Source organism: Paroedura picta, chromosome 1 (genome assembly GCF_049243985.1).
Source record: "Paroedura picta isolate Pp20150507F chromosome 1, Ppicta_v3.0, whole genome shotgun sequence".
NCBI classification, from domain to species: Eukaryota; Metazoa; Chordata; class Lepidosauria; order Squamata; family Gekkonidae; genus Paroedura; species Paroedura picta.
In genome coordinates, this window is record NC_135369.1 from 65,848,936 (window position 1) to 65,874,416 (window position 25,481).

The 25,481-nt window shown below is 42.8% G+C and overlaps 2 protein-coding genes across 2 annotated transcripts in view; both read right to left on the reverse strand.

Annotated features, from left to right (window-relative positions):
• Positions 1-2,683: 2,683 nt before the first annotated feature.
• LOC143839403 (photoreceptor cilium actin regulator-like) lies at positions 2,684-14,515 on the reverse strand. Its single transcript, XM_077341388.1, has 2 exons — positions 10,572-14,515; positions 2,684-3,210 (listed from the first exon to the last, which is right to left on the reverse strand). Exons 1-2 carry the CDS (start codon positions 14,288-14,290, stop codon positions 3,099-3,101), a joined length of 3,831 nt encoding a protein of 1,276 aa, XP_077197503.1. The 5' UTR covers positions 14,291-14,515; the 3' UTR covers positions 2,684-3,098.
• A 5,886-nt stretch (positions 14,516-20,401) lies between these two features.
• Positions 20,402-25,481, reverse strand: part of WDR43 (WD repeat domain 43) — a 37,115-nt gene continuing 32,035 nt past the window's right edge. The window contains exons 15-18 of the mRNA XM_077341402.1: positions 24,358-24,471; positions 22,560-22,629; positions 21,603-21,655; positions 20,402-21,506 (exon numbers count right to left, since the gene is read on the reverse strand). Coding sequence (XP_077197517.1) covers positions 21,384-21,506; positions 21,603-21,655; positions 22,560-22,629; positions 24,358-24,471 — 360 coding nt within the window. The 3' untranslated portion in view covers positions 20,402-21,383. The remainder of the gene's footprint in view (positions 21,507-21,602; positions 21,656-22,559; positions 22,630-24,357; positions 24,472-25,481) is intronic.

Genomic DNA, 25,481 nt, shown 5'->3' on the forward strand with positions numbered 1-25,481 from the left:
GCGGCAAAGCAGCCCCCGAGGCAGCTGCCAGGGAGGAAGAGCTGCAGCCCAGTACAGACTGATCCACGGACCGCTACCGTTCCCCGGACCGGGGGTTGGGGACCACTGCTATAGAAGACCTGCTGGACAAGGAGGAGTCTTCATCAGCGCAGAGTCTCAGGACAAAGTGAGCATGCCACTCCCTCAGTCCCAGAACTCAGTAACTAAAGCAGTAACCTCACAGCCTCTGGCCTCTCCCCTGGGATTGCCAGAGAAAGCAAGCCTGGAGAGAGGTTCAGAACTGGCATTGCCGCACAAGGCTGGCAGTTCTGCCTGTGAGCTTGAGTCCCCACATGCCTATGGGTTGTACCTATTCCTGAATGACTCAGCAGGGTTTCCTGATAAAAACAGCCAGAAAAGGGGGAGCCAGGGTACAATCAAGTTTTCTGCAACTTTTGTGTGCCTGCTATTGTTTTTTTCCTCATTCTGGACCTTGGAGAGTTTAACATTCTGGAACATGACTTGACTTGTGCTTTTTGGAATGCCTTACTGATTTTGACATTTGAATTACTGAATATTGGTGCTTTTACCCCTGTACTGTGTTTTGACTATGCTCTTCTACTCTCTTCTTGGTTACCTGCCTGAACCCAGGCACAAATGCTCCTGGCAACTGACTTTGACCATCAGTCTAGCCACGGCAATCTGCACTAGCTGCAACTTCCAAATACTCTTCAAAGGTAGTCCCAAGTATGGCACATTGCAATAAGCCAGTCCTATTGTAACGGAGGCATGGATCACTGTGACTAGATCTGACTGACCCAGGAATGGATGCAGGTGAAATACCAACCAGAGCTAGGCAGATACATCCTCACCCACAGCAGTCACCTGGTTTTCTAAGGTGACTGCTGTGTCAAGCAGCACTCCTAAGCTGAGAATCTGACTTTTCAAGGTGTTTATAGCCCCATCCGTGACACCCCGGCTGAGGGTGATGGAAGGCTCTAGGGAGGGTGGTGAGGAATTTTGGGGCAGTAGGGGGCAGTAGTCCAGCTCTTCTTGCTGCAGATGGCCTTAAAGGTGAATACCAAAACCTTAAACCAGGGCTGTTTAAGGTTTAAGGCTGTTAAAACTAATTTTGTTTTCTCCATTGCCGATCCTGCTGAATTCAGATCAATTTGAACTCAGGTTTTCCTCTTTCCTTTCCCCTGAGATGAAACAGAAAGTGTTCTGCACTTGATTGGGGAAGGGGTGTGGTGGTCATGAAGCTGCTTGTTTATTTTTCTTTTCCCAAATGAGGGGGGGAGGGTGTCAGGTAAAGCTCCAGCTAGTGGGCATTAAAGGAGCAGAAGGCTGGAGAGTGATTTATTTCTTGTATTTTGACTCCTGAGAGTTTACAGCCAGAGCAAGCCTGAGAGTTTACAGCCAGAGCAAGCCAGGGCAGGAGCCAAGTGCAGCATGAGGTTGCTTGTTTCTCTTTCTTTCTTAAGAAGAAAATCTCTGCTTAGAGAAGTGTGGGCTTCTGGAGCACAGTCACTTTAAAACAGATCCCAAAATGAGGGCAAAAAAAATCTTGCAACGGAAGTCTTGCAACCGGGAACCAGGCAGTCTTTGAAATGGTGCCCTGGCCAGTAAGCGACAGACTGCTTCACTACATCAGCATTGGAGGTGCCAGGGAGGAAGTTAATCCGGCAAAACACAGAATATCTACACTTAATACTGGGGAGTCTCAAAGCAAGTTCCTCAAATATAGTGATGTATATCCACTCCTGGATATCAGGGGGGAAAGATAGGTTCACCGCAGATCAATCATGGATGTCGCAGAGGGAAAATTTCAAGTGCCCAAAATCAAAATGGAAATCAAATACAGTGCAGAGGGGGAGGAGTTTATTTGGACTAGGAGAGGATAAAAAACCCGGTGCAGACTCAACTCTGATCAGGAATTCAACTGGGAGACAGTGCAGTTACCAAAGCACAGGCCATATGTGGTCCCCTCCAAGACGTTCCTGTGAGGACCCTGACTGCTGCGTTCTGGACCAGTTACAGTTTTCAGAGCAGGGATAAGGATAGGCCCATGTAAAACAAGTTACAGAAGTCCACTCTAGAGGTGACTGTCACATGGATCACTGTGACTAGGTGCTCCAGGGCCAAGTAGAGTGCTAGTAGTTTTGCTTGGCAAAGCTGAAAGAACGCCAGCTATGCCACTCTTATGACCTGTGCTTCCATAGAGAGAGAGACATCGAGGATCATGCCCAGATTCCTGGCTGAGTGTGCAATGGTCAGCTGGGAAGGAAGGGACCACGTGAGGACGTACAATTGCCCTGGCCTGGATCGAGTGCCTTTGTTCATAAAGTCACCATGAGTCAGAAATGACTTGACAGAACCTAACAACTACTGTAGCTTCGAGCTGCATTGGCTGCTGGATCTCTGTGTTCTTCATGCTTAGCGATACGGATGGAGGGTTTAATAATTCCATTAGCACAAAGAAAAGGACCAAATAGATCCCCTGGCTGTTTGTAAAACAACCGTACCACCCTTGTAGCACAGGCTTGAGAAACTACAGTGATCAAGGCTTAGAGGATTGGATCTTGCTGAATCAGGGCTGAGAACTAGACTGTATATGTTTTATGCCTTTGACTTCAAGACTACATTTCCAGTAATTATCCTTTGCTTCAACACCATACAATTACAAAGGTAATCCTTGCAACTTAAAAAAAATTTTTTATTGTATAGTGAAATATAGTCAAATTGTTTACAGTGGATTGATAAAATTACAAATATATTTAAAAATAAATATTACACAGTTAACACAATATTTTGTAGAAATTTTAAAAAGCCAGAAACCAATACCGAATCTTATAAAACACATTAATACCAAAAGGAATAAATGGGCTTATGTAATTAGCCCCCAAATTAACAAATCTAGGGCCTGCCTACATCCTCATTTCTACATTACACCTAAGCAGTGTCTTTTAAAAAAATCATCATACACAATTCAGAAAGTTCTTTCTACTCCACCACATTATAAACCAAATGAATGTTAACAGGAGGGGAGAAGCACTCAGTTGCTTGTGCTCTACCTCTCTCTTGTGAAATAGGCAGATGTTCAGTCATGGAAAAGATTCTCAGTCCTTCCAGTTCCCAAAGTCCTTCTGGAGTCCCTCGCCCACAATGCAGAGATCAGAGAAACATGTGCTGCTCCAAGGATCCCCCTCTTTCTTAGGCTTCTCGTTCATGCTGGGGAGAAAAATGGTGCTTAAGACAAAATGAAGCTGGACCTTTTAACAAATATATGAAAAACAGAGCATTTTAAATCCTGAATCAGCAACACCACCAGGTATCTTGAAAGCACCAATTGCTCTGTACTGAAGAAGTTTGGACCATGCCACATGGAGCCAATGAATAAATTTGGAAAGAATTTGGGTCCTCAGTTGGATCCTCAAGTGAGAGCTAGCCAGCCACTCTGTGCCCTGCGCAAAATGCCCCATGTGCACCTCATGTGTGGATGGCCTCCAGGAAGCGCACAAGCAGGAGCAGAAGATGACAGCCTTCTCCTGCTCTTGCACTCACCCTCACCCCAAAAGAACCTGGGCTTGGAGTGACAACAGTATCGGAATATGCAAGCTGCATCATCGGTTTATTATTATTGTCATTTATTTCACATTTTTAAATTCCACAGAATCCAGGTAACAAACAATGACAAACAATGAGAGCCCTAATCTCCATGAATGTGGCCAGACTCCTTTAAAAGCTATCCAAAATTAGGATTCTCACAACTAAAATGAGATGGGGGAGGACTGGCCTGAATCTCCTCACATCAACTGCATGGTGACTCTGAATTCTGGCACCATGGCAGAAAGTGAGAAAGTTTCTTCATGCCATATTCCATTTTATAAACCTTTTATTATCATATCATCCTTATTTGTCCTCTGTTCTAAACTAAGAACTAAAAGGGCCTCAGTCCCTGAGACATTCCCCTGCCTTTCATAATGAAGGGTAGATTCCCCCAGACTTGTATAAATCCTTTCTGGACTGGTGGGCTCCAGTATTAGCTAAGATATTCACTCAAATAAATGATTCAGGCATTGTCCCACCCGATTGGAAAATGAGCATTGTGGTTCCTATTCACAAGACGGGGGACAAAACAGACCCAAAGAACTATCACCCTATAAGCTTGCTGAATATAACTGCTAAACTCTATAGTAAACATCTGTTGCATAAATTAGAGGATTGGGAATCATCTAACTGTGTTATTCACCCCAATCAGGCAGGGTTTAGAAAAGGACAAAGCACTATTGAACACTGTCAGAGTCTTTTTCAACTTGCCACTTTAAGCATTAATGGCCCCACCAAAGCCCTTTTTGTAGCTTTTGTGGACTTGGCCACAGCATTTGATACAATCAATAGAGCCCGCCTTTGGGAAAAGCTAGCCAAAACAAACATTGATAAACGCCTGTTATTCCTCCTACAAGCACTACACACGGACATACATGCAAAAGTCAGAGTTGGTATTTCTGGCTCAGTGACTGACCCAATTCCAATTCAGAGAGGAGTTAAACAGGGTTGTTTCCTGGCCCCCATGCTGTTTAATCTTTATTTGAATGATATTGTTTTGAGGTTAACTGGACCAGAGTTTACTCCTCCCTCCTTTGGGCAGCAAAAAGTATCAATCTTATTATATGCGGATGATATGGTTTTAATTTCACGCACCTGCATTGGATTAAAGAGGTTGTTGGTCAAACTAGGAGATTACTGTAATGAGGAGGCTCTTAATATAAATTACAACAAGACCAAATTCATGGTCTTTAGGAGAAGGCCAAAGAGATTTAAATGGAACATCCATAATATTCCCATTGAACAAAGCAGCTCATTCAAATACCTGGGAGTGACCTTCACTGAGACACTGAGTTGGAACACCCATTTCGCCTTGATTAAGGCCTCCACTCTTAAAATAATTGGGGCCACACTAAGATTCTATGCATCTAAGTGAGGATTTCTTATTGATCCAGCAATAAAACTATTTGTAGCCAAGGCCTTACCCCATCTCCTTTATGGTATCGAAGTCTGGGGTTGGAGGGATCATCTGATTTCTAGTTTGGAAGTGATTCAGAATCACTTCCTTGGCCTTACCTAAAGGAACTCCTGCCGCACATATGCGTGCAGAGTTAGGGCTTCCATCGATCAGGGCTCGAGTCCACTTAGCTTTGTTAAAATTTTGGGCAAAACATAGGAAAAACACTACCAATTCAATATTCAAGCAATGTTTTGAACTAACCATGAATACTGAACCTTTCCAACTTGCCAGTTATGATAAAATACAATCACGGTATTCCATCCCAGATGATTTATTAAGAGCACAAGTTGATGGGTCTAATCTGAGAGACTGGATCTTTAATACTGATGCCATACTGGATAGACAAACAATAATAAAATCTAACTTTTCTCCTTTGTTTAAACTATTCAAAACAGTCCATCTCAGATCAGACTACTTAGTAACCATCTCTGTACAAAAACTTCGAATGGCGTTTGCTCATTTACGCTTTCAAGTTATGCCATCAGCCCTACTCTCAGGCCGTTTTTCTGGTGTACCTTTTGCCCTTCGCCTATGTATTTGTGGAGAACCTGCTGTTGAAGACCTTTATCATTATGTTTTGGATTGCCCACTATACTTGGAGCCAAGAACCAAATATATTGAGAGATGTTTGAGTGGCCAGAACTTCCCTATGAATTTGGACAAAATGTCTTTTTATTATCAGATACCAACCCCCTAATTAGTTATAATGTTTCCCTATTTGCATTAGCCGCAAGGAAAATTCGAGCCAAACTTATGCCACCAGAGAGCTAGAAACCTGAATTCTTATTGTCTTTTATTATCTATGGACTACTGCATGTATTGTTCTAATTCTTTTACTGTTTTTATATCAACTGATATATTGATTGCATTGCATTGTAATGGCCTATGGCTGGAAACAATAAAGTCTTATGATGATAACGAAGGGTACGTGGCAAGACTGCTGAGGATGCTTCTGTTTTCTTCTCCAAAGAGAAACACTCATGGGAATCATACGGGGAACACTGGCTGAGAGCCAGACACCTGCACAAATAAAGACCACTATGTCCAAGACCACTCTGGAGTTGCCTTTCTTTAACAGAGGGCAGATTGGCAGATTGATACTACAGAAACTGATATGTTGCAAAATAACTTTGAATATGGCATAAGGTGAAGGACAGGATACATACCTTTTAAATACTTAAAGACCAATAACAGAGGGAAATATTGAGGGGTCCTCCTGAGCGAATGCAAACATACCCCACACTGGAAGGATTCAGATCCAGAGCTTTGCGTTTGAGTCACTGGTTTACCTTAATGGCTTTGAGTTAAGTGGGGAATTTGAATGGTATGTCTTCTAAGCCTTTCTCCTGCCCTAAGGGAAGTCTTTTAGTCTGATAGCCATCACTGGACTGAAATAGCCTTTGTCCCTACCCTACTACAAAGGCACAAATCGCATTACAGATTAGCAGGATTTATACTGTGAGCATCTGTGCTGTGCCAACAGCAGAACTGTTTTCCAGCCAAAGGCTACAGAAGCCTTTGTCAATCTTTTTACCGTTAAGAAACCCCTGAAATATTCTTCAGTCTTCAAGAAACCCCAGAGGTGTTGCAATTGAGGATAATATGGTTGGGAAGCATAGCTGGGCACATGTCCATCTGGGGCCTCTCTACTTGCCACCCCTTCCAGGCCCATCCATGGCTATTTTGGGAGGGGCTGGCAGGTCAACATGACCACATATGGTCATATCACCCAATATATGTTTAACAATTTTTTAAAATAATAACTCTTCCAGGGTTTTGAGGAATGCCTTCCAGGGCTGTCAAGGAACCCCAGGATTTCACAAAACCCTGGTTGACAAACCTGGGCTAGACTCTGAGGAGTGGAGTAACTCAGTACACCCTCCTATGATAGGACCAGACATTAGTTGTTAGCTCCCAGGGCTTAGAACACTGAAATAAACTAACAACCATCCCCTTGGTATTTATGGAACCTAAGCAGAAACTGTAGCTCTAATAGGGGCCAGTAATGAATTTGGCAATAGAAGGAAAATGGAAAGTTTTATGGAAACTGATATTGTGGACCCTATGTTTGGTAAAGTGACCAGGAATCTGGGGGCCCCAGGCGGGACGTGCTGCTGCCACCGCTGCAGCGGTGGCAGTGGGGGCAGGCAGATCTTCCTATATATAATCTTAATGAGATCATTGCTGCTGGTAGTTCCCACATTATATAATGACTAGAAATCAAAGCCCATTCCTAAGAACGGACTCTGAAGACCCCTGCCTCAGAAAGGCTTGCATCAAGAGGCCCAGCAACACACAGGGGCAAGCGGGGCGAAGGGGGGATGGGACACGGGCGAAGCTGCCAGGCAAGGCAAGGTAGCTGGGTGAAGGGGTGGGCAGGGCGAGTAGGCCGCAAGACTGTCCCTGTTGGCAAAGGGGAGCTAGTCCGCGAGGCGACTTAAAGCGAAAAACGGGGCACAGCTCGCATTGCGAGAGGTGGAAGAGAGCGGGGGAAACACAGACTCACTGGAGCAAGCAATGAAGGGGGGACAAACAGCTTCTCCAATCACTGGCAAGAGACACTTGACCACTGGCCGTTTATCTCTCCTGAGCAGTTTATTGTATAAGTGGATTCCAAGGCGGTGCTGTGGGCGTGCTCCCAGGGCCGCGGGAAGACTCCCATGGCCAGGCCCCTCCCCAGCGCTTCCGCGCAGGCCTCAAAAGTCTGAGATCCGAACGGAAGGCTCCCCTGGCTGGTTGCCAACCTTCCTTGTGGACGGGCAGCCGCATAATGGCGGCAACGGCTTGAAGGCAACCCAGGTTGGAGGGGTGGGGTGGGAGGCGCTATGCGCCTCCCGACTTGTCAGTCTAGGGCCAAGGGGCCTCCTTGCCCATCCTGGACACAGCCCACCCCTACCCCCTTTACCCTTTTATTTATACCGCGGAGCGGTTACTTCTATGATTGAAAGTTTTATTCCAAACTGATAAATACATTCCGGTCACATGTACAGGTTGAAGGCAGCTCCTGATTTCTCCCTGTTCACATCACTGTTACAGCCAATATAAAGTAGTCCTGGACTAGGATCTCAGAGGCCCAGCTCAAATATCTACTCTCATGAAACTATTTCGGTGACCCTGAGCCAGTCCCTTCCTCTCAGCCTAGCTTACTTCAAGGGGTTTGTGTGAGGATAAAACAAAGAACCTTGTACATGTTCTGAACTTCTTGGTTGAAGGGTAGGATAAAAATGAACTAGGTATCTAGAGTGATCTATAAGTCAACCATTAAGGCAGTAACTATAGGACCATGACATTAATTTATTATTATTATTATTTCGATTTATTTCCCGCCACTCCCAAATGGCTCGTGGCGGGTTACAGTGTCTTAAAACCCCATTAAAACTCCCATTAGAAGACTTTAAAACCATTACAGCATGGCGGTGCAAGAATAAAATCCCCTTCCTACCCCCCCTTCCTAAAAAGGGGGCGGAGGAGAAGGAGGTCAACGGTATTCAAGAAGAAGCCCAGGGGAGAGGAGTTGATGTAATTTCTCACACAAGGACAGTGATACTCAAAATCGTACACCAAATCCTGTTACCATATATCAGGGTGGACAAACTGTGGCTTTCTAGATGTCCATAGATTAACATTACCATGAGCCCCTTCCAGCACCATGCTGATATGGGCTCAATATAATTGTTGTCCATGGAGAACTGGAGAGCCATAGTTTGGCCACCCTTGCCATATATGGAACAATGCCAGATGTTCAAGCTGGGTTCAGAAAAGGAAGAACTAGAGATCGTATTACATATTTATGTTGGTACTGAAGCTTAGGAAAGAATTTCATAGATTGTGTTTCATAGATTGCAACAATGGTTTTCACTATGTAGATCATGAAAAGCTATGGCTGCCTTTAAAAGAAATGCCACATCGTTTTGATGTGCAACCTGTACTCTGGATCAGAGGCTAACATTAAGACAAGATATGGAGAAAAAGAATAGCTACCAACTGGTAAAAGTGTCAGACAAGGATATATTTAATCTCCTTGTCTCTTCAAACTATATACAAAACATGTCATGAAGAAATCTGGATTGAATTTAAATGAATATGGAGTGAAAATTGGTGAAACTATTTAAGGAATACTAAAACCGCTTCTGCACAAGGAATCGGCCTCTGGACAGCCTCTGGCTGCTGGTGGGTTTACAGCCCCCTCCACATATCGTCTGCATCTCGAGGCTGTCCAGGGACTGGCTTGAATTTTGGCCAGATTTGCCTCAGGATGAAGGAAATTGACAAAATCGGATTTACCACTTATTATCCCACTTCCCATCAGGGAGAAACTAGGACAACTATGGAGAGGGAAAGGTCTCTGTAGAGTTGGCCCACCCTTGCATCCACCCTCCTCTCTCCATTTCCTGCTCCGATGATTTTTATTTAAAAAATGGTGCACTCCATGTTGCTGCGGGACCATGAAGCTACTTTGTCAAAGGTAAATCTTCTGTAAAGTGTCCATGGACTTTTTGGGATCAGGCAGGCAAAACACAGTCCCATTTGTGTTTTCTGGTGGTAGGGAATGAACAGGGAAAGAGGGGTGGCAGACAATTTGAGATATGCTAATGACATCATATTGCTTGGCTCCATCATCAACCAAAAGGGAGACTGCAAACTAGAAATAAGGAGATTGAGACTGGGGAGGCAACCATGAAGAAGATAGGCTATTTATCTGGCAACCAAGATCAAGCTTATTCCTACTACATTTCCCCCTATTACTGTGTATGGGTGTGACAGTTGGACAATGAAGAAAGCTGACAAGAAGAAAGTTGATTCCCTTGAAATGTGGTGTTGGAGGAGTTTTATAGATACCACACACACACACAAAACCCCCACCTACCCTAAGTCATATGCCTTAACTTGCAGTAAGAGGTAATATTGGAGCTAATATTACCTATATGTTAAATTATGGCAGCAAAAGTATTATATAAATTAAAATCAAAGGGACATCCACACATGGCCATGTTCTGCAATACTTCAATTATTCATTATTTATTTAGTTAAATTGGAAATCAGAGTCCCATTTTAAAAGTAAGCACAATTTCCCACCTTTGATTATTTATCTTTTCATCTCACGCTTTCTCCAAGAAAGTCTCAACCTGGATATCCCAGGCAAGCCTGATTGTGTCAGATCTCGGAAGCTAAGCAGGGCCAGTCTTGGCTAGCACTTGGAAGGATGACCTCCAAGGAATACCAGGGTCATGGCACCGGGGCAGGGAATGATCAACTTCCTCCAGACGTCTCTTGCCTAGCTTTTTAACAGATTTATGAGACTAGCAGCTAGACAATCATAGGATCATAGGCTGTATTACACACATGCCCCTGAGTATGAATTATGAAAAATAACGTGCAGGTGTCCCCTGACAGTACAATTTCAGTTACAAATCCTATTCACAGGAATATTATTCATGCAAGAAAATGCTGTTACGTGCTTTAACTATAAATCAAGCTAAACATCTAAATGATACTTGAAGACATTTAGCAGAATGTCCCTTACCTTGCTTGACTAAGCACAGGTTCACTGGTAGCTGAGGGAAACAATGGCAAGGGAAATGGGAATCTGAGTTTATGGTCAGAGAAGCTTCTCCTAACAAATGAATGGGGATTGGCAACCCTGAGGTCCATCCTTCTCTGTTGCTCAGCCTCTGAGTTATCACCCTGTGTCGATATTTTGGGAGGGCCCCTCAGGATGGCATCTGTGGTGGAGCTGCTTCGTGGCAGTGGTGGCTTAGCTTCAAATAATGACCAAGTAGCTGGGCAAAATATTGACTGCGCATTGCTGACAATCTTTGGGGAGGCAGACTGTTGCTCATCCCCAGAGTCCAAGCTGTTTTGTAATCCTTTAGGCAACCGTGATGGAGAAGCTGATGGGGAAGATGTAGTTGAGAAAGGAGGTGGGCTTGGCTTTCTGCGGTGGGATGGCGGACTCAATATTTTGCAGTGGGTTGGTGGGCTATGTTGCTTGCGCCCCTTTGGAGGGCTAGGTAGTTTTTGTTGGGATGGCGGTGAAGGCATTTTCCTTTGTGTTGGAGGGTTTCCTGCTTTGGGGCTTCTTGGAGGACTGGGCTGCCTATGAACCACTGGAGAGGAAGCTGGATGGATGTGTCTATGATGCAGTGGTGGGCTTGGGAACCTTCTTTCACTAGGTGGTGATGAAGGAGGGCTCCTTCCTGGGGAAACTCGCCTGACAAAATCTGTTGTTTTCTCATTTTTACCAACTAAGTCAGGTGAGCTTTGCTGTTGATCCAAAGCTAGAGGAGCTCTGAATTCTTTGTTTCTGGTGTCACTTTTATCCTGTTCTGGACTCTCTTTGGAATGTTGAAGAGGTATTATTTTATGGTTTTGTCTATACAAATCCGCAGCCTCTTTAACTTCATAGTCCTCTTGAGAGACTAATGGAGTCCCAGACATATGGATAGAATTCAACTCCAAGGAACATTTCCTTGCTTTGGAATCCACTGTGCTTTTTGATGTTTTGTTGACAATAAAGTTGGAACTGTTGAGGTTCTTGCTTGGTAGCAAATCCATAAAAAACAATGAAGCTTTCATTCGTTGAGAAATTTGGGAAATTTTCTTAGTGGTGCAATGCTCAGTCATATTGGCAGGTTTGTTGGGAATTTCTGAATAGCTGTTTTCTGTCCTTGCATCTTGAGCACAGTCAGATGAGAGGCCCACTAACATTTCAGCAGGTGGCAATGGAAGATTTTCTATGCAATCTTCATCAATTTCTTCATTTGTGCCATTCCCACTTGGAAGTACAGGTTCAACTGTGGGATCAAAAGCATGCTGGGTAGGATTCACTGGACAATGCCGATCCGCTATTGGTGCAATTCTGTGCTTCTGGTTTAAAGGGATGAGCCCTCTTGGAAGTGAGAGATTGGAAGTAATGTTTGGAAGTCCAAAGTTTTGGACACATTTGATTGGTCCTAAACTTCTCAAACTTATGGGTTTCACAAGGCCTTCTGGAGGGCTGAAGGTTTCAATGAGCTTTTTAACAGATTTACGAGGTGGACTGCAAGCAACACTGTTCAATTTCTGAGTCCCAGGAGGCTCATTTTCCTTGGTGGACGTTTGCTCTTGAGAAAACCTGGTTGTTGTGACAAGCTTTCCATATTTCCTTCCATCAGGCTTCTTGCTGATAGCATTTTGATCCTGCCTAAGCAAAGGGACCTTGTCTTGATTAGGTAAGATGCTGAAATGTTTAGCAAGAGATGCCTTCAGTTTATTGGTGGAAGATCTATGAGTCACACGTTCATCATCTTGCAATCTGGATTTTTCCTTTTGGTTCATGGATGTGAATTTACATTTTGTATCCTTATTTTCATTATGTGTGTAAAATATTTCCAACTTGTTATTGAGGGCCTTTTGAGTTCTTTGCAGTTCTAGAAGAGTTGGGTCCTCAGCTTGACTTTTAAGAGACTCTGCAGATCTAGACCGTCTCTGTTTAACTTTGGTCTTCGGGCGTCTAGTGGCCGTACTCGGCCGTTGTACCTGGGTAGCTCTTCCATTCTCATCTTCTGACCATTCCCTCTTCTCTGGTTTTGCAGGGACAAATTTGATCTTTTCACTGATGGCATCTTTCATCTTCGATATAATCTTTTGTTTCTCGGGAGTCTCTATTTGCTTGGTGGAACGCCTCAGATTAATGTCTTTTGATGTGGGTACAATTGTTGGTCTTTTAGTTATCACAATTTTTCCTTTTTCCAGAATACTGTCCCTTTCTTCTTCAGATAGGCTGTTGTCATCATTATCTTCAGTTGTGGAAGAAGCTTCAGTCGATTCACACTCTTCACATTCTTCCTCATGGATGACAGCAGAATGCGCAGAGTTAGAAGGAATTCTGATGCCAATGCTTTGATGTTGGAGGACAGTGTCTACACTTCCTGCTGCTATTTTGGAAGAAGATGCTACCTTCTTAATATGAGCAGGAGAGTAAAACACATCATTAAAATGGCTTTGCAGTGCACAGTCATGGGGTCCTGTTTTGGCATATGCAGAGGGGCACACCCACCGCTGTTCTCTTGCAGATGGTGTTCCATTCCCAGTGGTCTCATTTAGAGACTGATGAAATGAACAAGAATCACAGTTTGCATATACTCCTTGTTTATCAAGAAGATTCAAGTCTTTGACTGATTCACTGTCAATGCCAATTCCACTGTCTTCAGAATACAGAGTACTATCATCAGGGTGAATACGATAAGACCCAGCTATAGATGCTTCAAGGAGTTTTATTGTCCTGAGCAAGCGTTCATCAAAAACTTGTTTTGCTTTCAGTTTTTCTTCTAAACTGCTAGCTGCAGATTGCAAAAAACAGCAGGACTCCTGCAGGACCTCAGAGGTTAAAGAGGACACCGTTCCATTTAACAGCTGCATTTTGTTGACTGTGTAGTGCAATAACTGCTGCAAAAGATCCGGTTGTTCTTTTGGGTTTCCTTTGTCAGCAGGCCAAGACAGGTTCCCATCTACTTTTTTGAGAAGATGTTCTCCATCTTTGGCAATTTCTTCCAGAAGGTGGTTGATTTCATCAAAACGAAACAATACAAAGCTTACCATCTGCTGTAAAATCAGTTGTGTTTCTGTAGCCTGGTGGGCTATGGTCAAAATACTCTTATATGTGGAGAGGCTGGGGTTGAGATAGGCATATGTGTTCTGATGGGCTTTAACAAGCAGATCTGGGAAATCCACCTTTCCCTCTTCTTTGCATATAGTTGCACAGGATTTGTCTTTGGGTTTGCAATAATTATCTTGATTTCCATGCCTGTTCTTTTGTTTCTTTCCTCTCTTTGGAGTTGGCTTTTCATTTTTGCATTCCAGAACAGTTTTTTGTGGCTTGCAAAAGGTTTGCTTTCTTTTCACATTTTCAGCCACATTTTGGTAAGGTTCAGTCAGTTCAAACGCAGCAATCTCAGACTCTGAGACCAAGATGCCCATGTCCTTCTCTTCCTGGTAAACCTCAAGAAGTGAAGGATCGTCAGAGGAGGAACGGAAATTAACATTTTTGTCCTCATCTGATGTGTTTTCAAGGAAACAGTCTTTACCCTGAGACACTCCCTGACCCAAGTCATCAATAACATAAGAAGAGGAGTCCTTGATCTTCAGATGAACGGAGACACCTTCACTCTCTGGATCACCCGGCCAGATACCCTTCTTCAAGGGCTTGTTTCTACGTTCTGCATTCTGAATAGCAGTCACACTATGAGAAGGAGCACAGCCCATTTCACTCCCCTTCCCAGCTTTCTTTGCTGCCAAAAAACATCCAGTTGATCAAGTAACAAGTAAAAAGGAATCAAACTTACAAGTTCAGGTGATGAGAGGATCTGATAGTTTTGAAGAAAGTTTTGTCAGTTTTGTGGATTTCCTGGTTGGTTAACTAGGTACTCCCCACTCCAACGTTTCCCTTATGAAAGTGTGCAGCGATTAGCAAATTTCCCTTTTCTTGCAAACCAGTAGCATAAGAGCTCAGCTGCCTTTAGAAACAGTGGATTGAAGAGTGTTCATGTATCTTTATCCTGACAGATGTAGCCAGAAATAAGAGTTTAAGCTCATTAGGCTAAGTAGCTCTCAGTGAGTTTGTTGTGCTTTCTATTTATACACTACATTTTGAGTAGCTTTGTACTCATTGCAATACTTTCCCCTGCCTTTCCTCATTTCTGCAGTACGCTTGGAGCTTTGAAATCCAAACCAAGAGGCAGTTGTACAAGTGTCAGCTCTTTGAAAAAATGCATTTTTTTGTGGTGTGTGTGCGTGAGGGAAATGCCAGTTGCTCAGACACTACAAGGACAATGGGTGACCTTGGGAAGAATAATACAGATGAGGAAGGAAGCACAAGACACAAAGATATGAGTGATGGAAAAGCCTATCAGGCCACTCAGCCAGGAGTTTTCTGATGTACAACGCAGCACTTTCTTCTGACATTTCTATGACATGCAGCTTGTTTCTGGACTCTCTCCAAGAGGAGAGGTTTGACTTGCTTCAACTATCTACCACTATCAGCCCTGCAACCTAACATGCCACACTGCAGAACATTTTTGCAGTAGCCCCATATTTCATGCTTCTACATAATGTCTCAAAGTTGGATAATGGAAACCCACATTCGATACTTAGAGAGCAATCATGTGCCCGCTCAACCTCCTCTTCTCCAGGCAAAACATTCCCAAGTCTCTCAGCCTTTCCTCATAGGGCTGGGTCCCCAGGCCCAGGATCATCCTTGTTGCCTTCCTCTGCACCGTCTGAATTTTGTCCATGTCCTTTTTGAAGTGAGGCCTCCAGAACTGCACGCAGTACTCCAGGTATCGTCTCTGACCAATGCGGAATACATGACTGTCTAAAAGTATCACATACATGAGGCACTTAATGATTAGACATTAACTATTTACCTGATATTAAACAGGTTTTTAAAAAGACGGAGTACAATATTTATCAAGCAGAATTCTTAACCTTTAAAAAATGTAAGCTGGGGAGCAGTCCCCAAACTAGCAAATTAAAAGTGCACCAGTGTGGCAGGGATGTAGAATAATGACCTCTCTTGATTACCAGTGAGGGGGGTGGGAAGTATTTTTATTAAATACTAGGGGTAAAGCCTGTTGTATCCAGGGATATAAGGGGTGCTAGAGCTTGTGGATGAGAAGAGGAAGAGGAGGGCTGTCCCTCATGCAAGGGTATGGGGATGAAAGGGTGTTTTGTAGGTGGGTTGTGGCCAAAGAGCCTCATGCACCCCTGGCAGATTGCTCACCTCAGGAGAGGTGTCTGAGGTGCCAGAGACTGCGGAGAAGCGGCAGAATGTGGGAAGACCGTTAGGGGTGGGAATTCTAATCTGATTGGGCAGCCAGTGGGTGGACAGCCAATCAGAGGCCTACAGGTGCCAATGATGGACTTGATTGACCCATAACCCTTAACACCAAACTCCTCCCAGGAACCCTCACCACTTTTATTTAAACGCTCATGATTACAGATGTGGCTGGAACCTACCCAGCTACGAATGCTGCAAATAAGCAGAAGGAATGCTGCTCTCCTCCTCTAGGCATTGGGTGGCCAAAGGGAAGATATTAGCACATGTCACAAAACAGTCCATGTGACTGGGGGAGTGTGTGACTGTCTGCTGAACCCCCTTCCATGCTGTAGCAGATGCTGGTTTCAAAAGGTCCCCCAACTCTCAAGAACAGGGGCTTTAGGAGCTGTATCAGAAAGGGAGGGGGAACTCCTCTATGAATAGATTTCAGTGCTCACTCAACTTTTTTGTAATGGGCATAGTATTGAGACTTGCTAATCTATAATTTTTGTATTTTGTTAACATGTCTGTAGTGATTTTACAGGCAGAGACTTAAGGTTGCCAGGTCCCCCTTCGCCACTGGCAAGGGAAGAGGGGGTTAGGGTTGCCAGATACAGGTTTGGAAACCCCTGGAAATTTGGGGATGAAGCTGCCATTTTCTCTGGTAGAACTGATCCCTATCATCAGGTAATTATTGGGAATTATTGGGAATCCCCAGATCCCACTTGGAGGCTGGCATCCCTACAGACTCCATCTACACTAGCTCACCAATCCAGGTTGGCCAGTACTATTACCTTATACAGGGTCAGACATAGTGACCTGTCTAAGGCCATAATTTGGACTGAAGATTTCTAGCTCAGGATATGACCCACTAACACCAGTTCTATACTACAACTGTTGCTCTTATGAAGTTGTGTACCTTCACTGCCACACACAAGATTCCTATATTCAAGCAAACACCAACGATTACAACTAAAGCAGAACAAAACTTCAGAACCAGCCTAGATAGGATTTTCTCTCACCTACTAAACCCTCAAATGATTGGCTAAAATACAAATGTCAGAAACTGTTTGATGTGTATAGGATAGAAGAGACCAGCTGGGTAGAATACGATAACTGTGGCCTGCATAAAGAAACACTATTGTGACCAGAAGTATTCTGTAACGTGCTCTATGAGAGCCTACCCTTATCCTTGTTCTGGAAAACACAACTGATCGCCTGGGTCCACTGTGGGCAACCCACATAACGCCAGTTCTTCTGCAGTTGCACTGGCTTCTGGTCGAATTCCTGATCAAGCTTAAGGTGTTGGTATTAACCTTTAAGGCTGGATTCAGTGTATCTTAGGCAGTGGTCCCCAACGTTTTTATCACCGGGGACCACTCAACGCCTTTTACTGAGGCCCGATGGGGGGGGTAGTTTACTCCTCTACTCTCAACCACTGCCCTAATGCTCTCTGATCACTATGGTAATGTTTAAACATCTCTTCAAAATAAGATACAGACATACCACAACAATGAAGTGTGTTGTAAAGGGCTGGGGGGGAATGAAGTAAAGGGCCGGGGGGGAGAGAAGGCGTCCTTCGGGGCCCACCTCCAATTAGTCGAAGGACCGCATGTGGTCCGCAGCCCACAGGTTGGGGATCGCTACCTTAGTTCATTGCAGACTTGTCTCATTGCTCCAAAGCTGGTTTACCTTGTTCTTCTGCAAGCTTCTTCCCATGCACCCAGGCTTTGGTGCAATACCTGACTTAATCGACTTGTAAGTACAGTGCTTATGTTGGTGGAATGAGAGAGATCATGTTAAAGGTTAGTTTTTTTGGCGGGGGAGCTGGGAAGACCTGCTATGGATAACTGAAGGGGATCCTGCAGAAGTTTGCCTTAATCTCCTTCCCCCCCCTCCCTATTTTGTCAGAGGGCTGAGCAGCCTGGGATCATCTGTGCAGAGTTGCTCATGAGCAGCCCTGTTGAATTGCATTGGAGAGCACCACTGAGGGCAGCCTTGCTGAAGTCTTGCTCATGGGTCTTATTGAGAGGAACAGTCTTTCTCTTTTGCCTGCAGCACTGAAAGAGTTAAGCAGGCTGAGCTGCTTGCTAGAGAGGCTGAGCAAAAAGAAGAGATGGGGGGGGGGGGGCTAAGGGGAAGACTTTGCTATTGAATGGCCAAAGAGAATAGGGAGGGCTTCAGATCTGCAACAGGAAGAAAAATGTCTTGCAGCCAGATCCCAGGAAGGTTTTCTCATGAGTATGTCATGGGGGTGGGATAAGCTTTTCAGTCCTAGAAGAAAGAAATGCAGCTATAGTGTGCTTTTTCCCTTTCCTTTGATAAGGGTGTTTTGTATTAAACAGTTTAAAAATGTAATCACTAGTTTTAAAGATCCAGCTCCCTTGTGGCTCCTCCGGGAGCTCTCTGCTGCCCTTATAATAGTTAACTACCCTGAGCAGATAAGATGGGGTGGTATACAAATAAATATTACTTATTTGTGACCCCTTCAGAGACTATATGGCTAAACTGAAATCTATACACTTTTTGAAATCTACTGGTAAACCTGTCACTCCCTTCCCAAGGCTGTAATGAACAAAACTTAGATCCTAGATGCTTATGATTATGTCAGACTTAACTCTGACTAACCCACATATTCTACAGAGCTCTTTCAAAAATTAAAACGTTGGAACCACAGGTACACACCAGAAACTACCATGAATTTCTTTAGCATAACTCTGACATCTTATGGCCATGTCCGGTATTTATATCTAAAAATACTGTAAGTTTGCCCACTAAATTCTGGTGATGCAAGACCTGTTGTGGGTAAATGTGGAAGCCATACTTTCAAACAGTGAGAGTCCTCATAAATTATCAAACAAAAGAACTGGTCTTTTGACACTCTAGTAGGGCAATACAATTATGCACTAGCCACATCTTGAAGACCAACAGAATTTCTCAGTCAACTGAGTAACTATGCCTTTGTGAATCATGTGATACCAGGTCAGATGTAAGTTATTGGCTTCTTTCACATGTGATAGTCGCAATCAATAACAGAACTGGGTCATATGAATGCAGTCAAATTGACTTTCACTCAGCCATTATGAATTGAATGTGCAAATACAGGAACGCATAAAAGCATTTGATTGTAGAATATTTGGCACTCTGGAAATCTAACCGCATTAATCACCTGTGTAACAGGCATGTGGTTACCCGACACAATCTAAGACTACCCAAACCCATAAACCATCATGGAAAGGAACCTCCCTACAAAGGAATTATGATTGAAAGCGTTTCTATCATAGCGAAGACACCAATTCTCAGCAGCCTGATTTTTTTGAACATTTGTATCATTCAGTCAAGAATAAAATAATAAAAATTCTACCAAGCAGAACGAATTGCAGGATAAAACTTTTGTTATAAATGGGGAAATAGAGAAAAATAATTTTCACGTTTTAGAAGATTCAGCATGTTGCATGCATTAAACACATATGCAAAATTTGCTAATTTGCTAAGCTACCCAAGTTGCTTTTCAACAATTTGCATCCAGTCGTATTTAATGGTCTCCATATCTATGTAACATGCTAAGATTCTACTTAAGCAGCTTAATGGCTACAAATCATGTCATGGCAGGAAGGCAGCTTCCATTATTTAGTTATTTATTTATTTAAAATATTTTAATGTCACTTTTCTACCCAATCAGTTTCCAAAAGGTGATGAGAGCATGCAACAAAATTATATCTTTTAAACTAGCGATTCCCAACCTGTGGGCTGCGGACCACATGCGGTCCTTCGACTAATTGGAGGTGGGCTCCGAAGGACACTTTCTCTCCCCCCCCCCGGCCCTTTACTTCATCCCCCCAGCCCTTTACAACACACTTCATTGTTGTGGCGTGTCTGTATCTTATTTTGAAGGGATGTTTAAACATTACCATAGCGATCAGAGAGAGCTAGGGCAGTGGTTGAGAATAGAGGAGTAAACTACCCCCCCCCCCCACCGGCCCTCAGTAAAAGGTGTTGAGTGGTCCCTGGTGAGTGGTCCCCGGCGTTGAGTGGTCCCCGGTGATAAAAAGGTTGGGGACCACTGTTTTAAACCATTAAAATACAGTTAAAAATGTCAGCACTAGAAGAAGCCATACAGCCATTATATGGGGGTTGAAACAAAAATTTCACAACCACCTCATAAGACAAGTTATATTGGATGAGAGTGAATGGCTCAAGGCCACCCAGTGAGTTCCTATGATAGAGTAAGAATTTGATCCTGGGACTCCTAGATTACAGTCCAACTGCTACACCATGATGGAAGGTCGTGTCATTTCTAGTTTCAGCCAAGGCCCTAAGAACTCAAGTGCATTCCTCATCTCTCTTATTGCTTTGGCTTGAAAATACTGAGGGCAAAAATGAAAATTATCCAATTCAGATTTGCTGAAATAATGGACACTCAAAAGCAACAGCATCTTCCGTAAAGCTGGTTAACTGTTCAGCAATTTGTTTTGCTGTCTGGGGATGCAAATGGTTGACCCATCTTCTGTACAAAATGCTACCTGCAAACACTTGCCCATACATGACAGGAGTGACACTTTATAAAGGAGAAGCATATTTATTGACTTTACAAAGAGAGTGGTATTTGGTTGCAACAGCTCCAATTATAGACAAATATAACTGTACACATTGGTGAATGGCTCAAAACTGTTACCTAACCTTGTTCTTAAAAATTGTTTACAGTCGTTCAGCTTAACTGAACAAAGAGCAACCTGATTTGTGCCCCTAAGATTAAAAATACATAATAAATGTATTGGCTTTGTGTTACATATTCACAAGCATCTGCCCTCCCATTCATTATTTTGTTTTTAAATCCTCACCCTTACAAAGATGAATGCTCTCTGGGTCAGCACTAAACTTATATACAAGCTCAGTTAAAACATGTTAGGAACCACCAACAGTTTCTTTTTTAAAGAAGTAAAAGAGGGGGGAAAGGCCAATTTACACACGTACGTATATAAAAAGTCAGTTTGGTTTTAAAAGTAAATATTTTCAACTGGGAGGCTTCACATCACTGCCAAGGCATGAACAATTTTGTTACAGGGGCATGGAAGGGGGCAGGGTGGAAAACTATCAATAAATTCAACAGCATAGTTTACAAAAATATTTTTCTTCCCAAAAAAGGTAGTGAGAATCCAACTGACAAGTACTAACTAAAGGCGTTTAAGAGTGGTCTTCAATCCTTCAGGATTAGAAACTGACAGAGCAAGAGATTGCAGGAAGATTACCATCCAGTGGGCCTTGGTAGGATGTTCCATCCGAGATGCAAAATGAAATGTCCAAGTAAATAGGGATATGAAGAAGTGTTTCATTGTGATTCCACGAAGTTTGGGGCAGAGCAAAGAAGGCTGGTGTGGTCACACATTCTGGGCTAGGAAGAGCGTCCCAATTTACCCCCTCACATCCATCAGCCAAGTACTGAGTCCTTGTGTGATGCAAGCGGTTTTCAGCATGGCAATGCATTTGAAGTTTTGGTGGCCAGCCCTTTCTAACAGGTTTGGTTGCCTTTTAAAGTACATGTTATTCTTCTTCACTTTCATTTTCTGGGTCCAAATCTGATTCTCCATTGATTTCTTTTTCTACAGCCATTTCTTGCTCGTTGTCTGATTGTTCCTCTCCCTCATCATCTTCATCCCAGTTCTCCTGCAGTGAATGTGTGATTAGTACACCTTTCCAAGCATCTAATTCCAAGGGAGCAGGTGACAGATGGGAAGGGGAAAGAAATGGATTTTTACTTACATCTGAATCTTTTTCGGCAGCTATCTCATCATCTGAACCTTCTTCTGATGATTCTGTGAGCAGAAGAACAGTTGGGTTTTGTACACCACTTTTCATTACGTGAAAGAGTATCAAAGTGGCTTACAATTGCCTTCCCTTCCCTTCCTCTCCCACAGCAGACATCCTGTGAGGTAGGTGAGGCTGAGAGAGCTCTGACAGCTCTGACATAACTGCTCTCACAGGACTGTGACCAACTCAAGGTCATCCAGCCGGCTGCATGTGGTGGAGCACGGAATCAAACCCAGCTCGCCAGATTAGAGGCTCTTGATCAACCACCACACCTGAGAAAATTCAGAAAGTTCTTCAAATAGCTGCCACAATGGTTTTGTGTTAAAGGGTTGTGCTATTTAAACTACAGCTGAAGATGTTCAGGTAAAATCTGAAGTTCTTAAGTCAGTAGAACATGACCATAGGCACACATTCTAACACTAGTGCCCAAACCTTTTATTAAAATAACTGCCATGGCTAATTTCAATATTAGCATAAAAACAAAGTTCCATGCTATTTTCTGACAGGCTGTCTGCTCCCAGCTCCCTTAATCAAAACCTTCTAAACTAGACAAAGTTTTGTTGCCACTAATAATTTCCATGTATTGAACAGTTTCCTCTACACTGACTGCAATTTCCCCTCCTTCTTTATGCTGTGGCCCCAGATGTTCCTCATAATGCTGCTATTTGAGAACAGGAACCACTGGACAGCATGAGAGAAGAGTTGGGGGTCTGCAAATGGAAGGGAGATTTGGTAAAAAAATAACTCTGCCTTATTAGTAGTAGTAGCAGAAGCAGAAGAAGCAGAAGAAGACAAGGCTTCATCTTCATAGTTGATGATGACTGCAGCAGCACATGTACAATTCCCCATCTGAATCAGGTCAGGAGTCTCAATATTCCCAAAGCAACTCCACTGTATTCACTTTCTTACCTTCTTCATACACCAGCTTTGCTGTCTGGTTAACGTCAGTTCTGTCCTGAGTCTGTTCTAATGCAGCAACCTGTAAAGGAATATGTGGTCATCAGTATGAGCTAAATAAATGTTTTCTAACTAGGCTACTCACAGGATGCTCAAGTTTTTCATAGCAAGTACAAGGAATTCACTGTGTGACTTTTCATATTTTAATCATCACTTCATTTTAAAGCTACATATGAATCGCCCTAACATTATTCAAATCCCCTTACCTCATTTTTCAGCCTAGAATGGAGCAGTACAGAAAACAGCAGGATAAAGATCTTGCAATAGTTAAGCTTTCACAGTATTATACTAAATCTGCCCTTTTTAGAAGGAAAGGCTTTTTAAAAATAGAAAGTACAAATCAAAGTATGAGGTTTTCACTATGTTAAGAGTATATTATGCAGTCAAGAAGTACCACACACACATATATCAAAGGTATACCTCAGAAGCAAATTACAGCTGGGCAGTAATATTAGTAGGTGACTGCAAAAAATGAGAAGCTCTGAGGCATCTTAGAGATTAAGCAATGTAGCATGGCACCAGCTTCTGTGTACCAGAGCCCACTTCGTCATGAAGTTTTATCCAGATGAGAAGCTTTTCTTTGCATTAATATTTAGGCATCAGACAATATAATATAAGCACCATCCCACCATAATGGAAGCCCTTCAAGTACAGAGAAGAGTTGTTAAATTCAGCGAGCCTAACTGTCATTTGACACAAAAATCCCTACTGTTTAAAAGTTTAGACCACTTTGTGCCTTTGGTGAAACAGGGTCTGGTCTACAAAACCACCTCTGTGTGAGCCAGACTACATTTTCCATCAGCTGAAATGTTGTTTATGAAGGACAAGGGACCGTGAACAACAACAGTACTCCTCTCATGGAGCATCACATACAGGAGCAACTAAAATCATATACAACATTTCACTTTTAATAACCATTATCAGTTACTGGTCCAGCAGGGCCGTACTTCACTACTACTAAAACTAGTAACTGCTCATCTTTTAATGTGCCACAGAGCTATTTCAGAATTAGTGTTCAGTGGCATCATGTTATTAAAACTATAATATTATTCCCTAGAAAGGACATAATATCTATACTCAAAGAAAAAAAGGAACATAGAAGGAAACAAAATTCCTTGATTCTCAAACTTGCACAAGCTCACTCATGAACAAAAGTGCTTGCTTATCTCATAAACTGCTACGCTGCTGCTTTAATAGGAGCATCCTACTGTCCCCTCCCCATAAAAAAACCAAAATGGTTTCAGCACTAAAGATGGCTATGAAAACCACTGCATTGCACTTCCAAGTGCTGCACTACTATAGGCACCACAAATAGAATGCAAGTCTTCCAAAGATATTGGGATGACCAAAAGTATCAACAAAAATAAACCAACTGCTGCAACTCATCATTTTCTATAATAAAAATTGTCAATGAAAATGCTTTAACTCTGTTTTTGTTCCTAGTGGATTCCAACTAGTCTTTACTAAAAGTCAATCTTAACTGATACAGAAGCATATTTGAAGTGTTCTAAAGTCATAATAATTGTAACTTCAGGAATAATAATTTCAAATAGCAATTGTCTTAAGGATGACTGTTCTGGAAAATCCATTTGATAAAGGCTTTGCTTTATTTTGTCCTTATTACATCACACGCAATTCTTGCACAACTCACAAACTACTGAAACGTCCCCATCTTTGATCGTATGCCCCACTAGGAACACATATCACTATATCCTTCTTGTGCCCCACCACACTACCAGCATTAACAAACCTGGGTGATGAGAAGAAAGAGTTTCCCATGTAAGCGAGACAGTTTCTGCAAAGTTTTCACTCTGCTCTCCATCAACTGATATAGCATTCCCAGCTGGGGGACCAGATTGGGCAACTAGAAAAGGAAAAAAATGGTCACATCAGTCACATAATTTGCTTGGTCTCTTAACAAAAATCAGAGTGATTTAGAAGTGTGTCTGATCAGAATCTGGAAGACTCCAGTCTGAAGACCCACTCTGCCATGGAAGCAGACTTAAATCAAAAATTCGTTGCTATGAGGATAAAATAGAGGAAGAGAGAATTTTATAAGCCACTTTGGTTTCCCAGTGGGGAAAAAAGTGAGACATCAAGAAATAAATCTGGAAACAATTTCCAAACTTAATACATCGATAGTGCATGTATGAAACTGCTTTTAACCTTACAACTTTCCTTATTTGGCTCTGAAAATAAGAAGTTGAAGTAAAGCTTCCATGCTTGCTGATGAGAACCAATTAAATTTAATGTGTCTCAAGGATATTCAAACATTCACGGCAACTTGGTAGCAAAGTATGCTACATTCTACCCCCGGGGTGGCCAAATTGTGGCTATCCAGATGTCCATGGATTGCAATTAGTATGAGCCCCTGCCAGCATGGTCACCCCTGTTCTATACCATACTCATTACTCTTCCTCCTTCAGTGGCACGTAACTACTGACTGAGCATGGCATGCGGTTGGCCTTGACAAACCAAACTCTGAAACACTTGCTCACATACACAAATCCACAGTACTACTGCATACAATTTTCTCTTCTAGCAAACAGTTAGATCCACTGAATAGGAATTGCTGAAGCCAAAATACAGACAAAAGAAAAACAGAATCTATCCAGTGGCTTAATAAAGCTTGAAAAGATAAAGAGTCTCTTATATTATTTATTCAGGCTTCGACTCTGCCAGAACGGTCTCTAGATTTGTTTTCCGTTTTCAATCTTTCGTCAGTGGCAGTGAGTCCGTCCTTGTTAATGTTTTTAGGCAAACGCTCCTGTATCATGGAGAGTCAAGGCTATCATAGCCTTGACTCTCCATGATACAGGAGCGTTTGCCTAAAAACATTAACAAGGACGGACTCACTGCCACTGACGAAAGATT